This window comes from Gekko japonicus, unplaced genomic scaffold (assembly GCF_001447785.1).
Source record: "Gekko japonicus isolate JY-2015 unplaced genomic scaffold, Gekko_japonicus_V1.1 scaffold1280, whole genome shotgun sequence".
Taxonomy (NCBI): Eukaryota; Metazoa; Chordata; class Lepidosauria; order Squamata; family Gekkonidae; genus Gekko; species Gekko japonicus.
The window spans coordinates 194,265-198,903 of record NW_015165276.1 but is presented as its reverse complement, the minus strand read 5'-3'; the positions used below and the strand labels follow the sequence as shown (position 1 = coordinate 198,903).

Sequence of the window (4,639 nt, the reverse complement as noted above, 5' to 3'; positions counted from 1 at the left end):
TGTTGTCTGCTAACAACATCAGACCTACAAGAGGAAAAGCCTTCTATATAACAGGCCTTTCTAACATCCTAATAAAATATTACTTAAAGAATAAATCTATAAAAACCAGAGAAATATGAATATGAACAACCAAGAAGGAAAAAACCTATATAGGAAAATCTTTATATTCCCAGTCATACTACACATCCCTCCATCCTCCTTTCTTCAACAGGGCGCCCCTGGACGTTCCGGTCTCCCCGGCTCCGACGGTGTCCCTGGACCCCCCGGCACCTCCATGATGCTTCCGGTGAGCCTGGAATGGGTTGGGGGGGTGGGGCCGGGGTGGGGGTGGGGAGGTTGATGCTGGGGTCAAGGGGAACGGGGTGGGGTTCCATGGAATGGTGTTGAGAAGAGATGGCTGAATACCGCAGACCAGAAGGGCGGCACTTCATCAGCTTGAGACAGTGCCTGCGTGACGGAGTGAGCCCCCGCCTCTGGCCCCAGCTCCTGCCAACCTAGCAGTTTGAAAGCAAGAAACTGCAAGTAGATAAATAGGGACCACTTCGGTGGGAAGGTCACAGCGTTCCGTGCGCCTTGGTGTTTAGTCATGCCGGCCACATGACCACAGAAACGTCTTCGGAGAGCGCTGGCTCTTCGGCTTTGAAACGGAGATGAGCACCACATCCCTAGAGTCGGATTCGACTGGCTTTCGAGCAAGGGAACCTTTACCTTTACTAGAGCTGGGTAGAGCAGAGGATTGGCACGATGCACTCAGTTGAGAGAGAGCGGATTTATAGCCCACTCTTCACTACCTGAAGGTGTCTCAGAGCGGCTTACAAACTCCTTTCACTTCTCCTCCCCACAACAGACACCATGTGAGGCAGGTGGAGCTGAGAGAGCTCTTGTCAGAAACTGCTCTTTTTTTCAAGAACAGCTGTGTCAGAACTATGGCTTGCCCAAGGTCACCCAGCAGCTGAGAGTGGAGGAGTGGGGAATCAAACCCGGTTCTCCCAGATTAGAGTTTACGCAAAGCCACTACACCAAACAGGCTCTCAAAACAAACAAGCAAACTGGACAGAGAGGACTTTGACCCTGCCTCCTGGGGACAAACACCCTATAGGTTCAGGATACGCAAAAGAAAGCCTTTCTTCACATACCGCATAAGTTCCCTCTAAGCCAGCGAAGAGTCGGACTCGACTGTGCGACTGAACAACAAAAAAGGCCAGTGATGGCAAACCTTTAGAGACCGAGTGCCCAAACTGCGACCCAAAACCCACTTATTGATCGCAAAGTGCCAACACGGCCATTTAACCTGAATACTGAGGTTTTACTTTAGAAAAAAACAACTCATACATTAACTTAAGATGATCCAAACAAAGTAAGGGAAGCAATCCCAAATGCTTTCATTGACTTAAAATTATTTGGCAGAGAATTCGACACTTTAATGGTGGTCTGGGCCTGGCTGGGGCGATGGCACGCGTGCCCACAGAGAGGGCTCTGAGTGCCACCTCTGGCACCCGTCCCATAGGTTCGCCACCACTGCTCTAAGCTGAGTTCGTGTGAGCCAGTTCTGAGATAACTTGTGACTGACCCAAGGTCACACCAGCAGCTGCCTGTGGAGGAGTGGGGGAATCAAACCCGGCCCTCCAAGATTCGAGTCTGCGCTCCTCACCATGACACCATAGTGGCTCTCAGAGCTCAGATTAAAACGAAGTCTGGTCGAAAGACCTGAGTGGTCCACTCCCCTCTGTGGATGGAACGGCCACACGGGGTGGATCTGAAGAGAGCCCTAAGGCAGGGCGCTTTCTCCCTGCAGTGAGCTGCCCGCTCCCAGTCTCTATTGAGTCCGAGTCTGACCCTGTCAAAGCTGCCTCTGGATATTTCCAGCACAGCCCTCCGGAACTCTGCTGCTGACGTTCAGCAATTTTTGAGTCCACCCCTTGCCTCCCCAGAGAGGTGTATCCCCCCCCAGGACATTTCTTCCCTTCTCCATGTTATCCTCACAACAACCCTGTGAGGGAGGTTAGGCTGAGAGAGCGCGACTGGCCCACGATCACCCAGGGAGCTTCCGTGACAGGGTGGGAATTGGGACCGTACCACGACTGGCTCTGAGTCGTGTCTCAGATTTTATTCTCTTGCATACAGTCTGGGCTGGTTGATCTAACTGGTCCCTCCGTGGACACCGGCGGGGGATGGGGGGGAAACATGTTGTCTGCGGGGGGAGCGGGGGGAGGACCATGGTGGGGTACAAGGCCACGGAGTCCACCCTCCGGAGCACCTGTTTTCTCCAGGGGAACTGATCTCTGTAGTCCGAAGAGGAGCTGTAATTCTGAATGGCATCCCTTGGTATTGCTGAAGCATATCTGGCCCTGGAAGATGTGGGGAGGGTTGAACCCCTGAGGGAGTGGCTGTGGGTGGGCCCTGGGATGGTGTCACTTGAGTGGCAGCGCGGATCGGCGGCCTAGGGGCACTTGTAGGAAACATAAGAACCTCTGAAGAGCCCTGCTGGGTCAGACCAGTGAGGGTCTATCCAGTCCAGCATCCTGCCTCACACAGGGGCCAGCCAGTTCCTCTGGAGGGCCAAGAACTGGGCAGAGAGGCTGAGGCCTAACCTCAGAAGAGCCCTGCTGGATCAGACCAGTCCCCCCGTCTCACACAAAGGCCAACCAGTTCCCCTGGAGGGCCAACAACAAGGCAGAGAGGCCGAGGGCGTCCCCTGATATGAACATCAGAAGAGCCCTGCTGGATCAGACCAGTGAGGGTCCATCTAGTCCAGCATCCTGCCTCACACAGTGACCAGCCAGTTCCTCTGGAGGGCCAACAACAGGGCACAGAGGCTAAGGCCTTCATTAGAACATCAGAAGGGCCCTGCTGGATCAGACCAGGGAGGGTCCATCTAGTCCAGCCTCCTGTCTCACTCAGGGGCCAACCAGTTCCTCTAGAGGACCAACAACAGGGCAGAGAGGCCGAGGCCATCCCCTGATAAGAACCTGAGAAGAGCCCTGCTGGATCAGACCAGTGAGGGTCCATCTAGTCCAGCATCCTGCCTCACACAGTGACCAGCCAGTTCCTCTGGAGGGCCAACAACAGGGCACAGAGGCTAAGGCCTTCATTAGAACATCAGAAGGGCCCTGCTGGATCAGACCAGGGAGGGTCCATCTAGTCCAGCCTCCTGTCTCACTCAGGGGCCAACCAGTTCCTCTAGAGGACCAACAACAGGGCAGAGAGGCCGAGGCCATCCCCTGATAAGAACCTGAGAAGAGCCCTGCTGGATCAGACCAGTGAGGGGCCACCTAGTCCAGCATCCTGTCTCACACAGTGGCCAACCAGTTCCCCTGGAGGGCCAACCAACAGGACACAGAGGCCGAGGCCTTCTCCGATGTTGCCTCCTGGCTCTGGGATTCAGAGGTTGACTGCCTCTGAATGTGGAGGTTCAGCTGGTAAAATGCCCGTTCATAGCATGACCACAGCTGTGATGAACCAGTCAGAAGATACCACACACCCTGTGCCTCTCCGTAAGTCGGCTGCAACTTGAACCCCCCCCCAATGGTGCCACAACCTTCTTGGTTGTGAATTATTATTATTTTTTAAATGAAGTTAACTTTTAAAAGTTTTTAGCAGTTACGTCGGGAGGCATCACTCCCAATACTTTTTGGAATTTGGGTGGAGGACCATTTCTGTGGGCAAATAATTCAGGTGTTGTTATATATTTTGGGGGGAAATGTATATGGCTGCCTCTCCAGATGAGGCCGCTTACATTTAAAAAGAACGAAACATTTCACAGAACGAAACTCGTGGAAACAAGCCAGGGTAGAACAACCGTTTCACACGTGCGTGGAGCGGCACAAAGATGAAGATGTAAGAAAGTCCAGAGGTCAGAAGAAGGCCATTAAAACTGCTAAGAGAGGGGGGGAAATACCTTAGTTAAAGCCCTCTTATTGGGTAGAGAGAAATACTTCAGGAAGGCCTGTGCTAGAAGGCAAGGAACGTAAGGGCCACGTGAGCCTCCTGGCGGAGGGTGTTCCAAAGGCAAGGAGCCACCACGGAGGAGGCCATGGGTGATTCCGCACTAGACTTTAAATCCTAGTTCAACCCTGTCCTCGAACTTACATTCTGCACGACACTCGAGTTCACCCCTGTAATTATCTTGGGGTATTTTTGTTTCCACGTTACATTGAGGTCACAATGTTCCCTCTAAGCTGAGTCAGTGTGAGCTAGCTCACAGTTTTTTAGTCTCCAGCTCACACATTTTTGTCTTAGCTCAGGAAGGAGGGCTCCAGAGCAAACTAATTGATGCAGTAGCCAAATTGCTCACTCGCAACTTTAATGCCAGGAGCTCACAAAGTAGAATTCTTGCTCACAAGACTCTGCAGCTTAGAGGGAACATTGGTCACCACCCGGTTTCGCCCCACCCTTGTCCCGGGATAAACGGATGCTGTTATAACCAGGGATAAATGCAAGGCACTGTGTCGTGAGTTGAACTCTTGATAAAACCAGGGATGAGACCCGAGTGCGGAAAGGACCAGAGTCTCTGGTCCTTCCCTCCCTCGCCTGGTTTTTGGCCCCCGTGTGACACAGAGTGTTGGACTGAAGGGGCCGCTGGCCTGGTCCAACATTGGCTTCTCTTATGTTCTTATGTTATGTTAATAATAATAATAAT

At 52.6% G+C, this 4,639-nt stretch overlaps 1 protein-coding gene across 1 annotated transcript in view; it reads left to right on the top strand.

The window, feature by feature from the left end:
* The window catches only part of COL11A2 (collagen, type XI, alpha 2), a 136,535-nt gene that overhangs the window by 44,134 nt on the left and 87,762 nt on the right, over positions 1 to 4,639 (top strand). Inside the window, exon 14 of the mRNA XM_015410260.1 lies at positions 212 to 286. Coding sequence (XP_015265746.1) covers positions 212 to 286 — 75 coding nt within the window. The remainder of the gene's footprint in view (positions 1 to 211; positions 287 to 4,639) is intronic.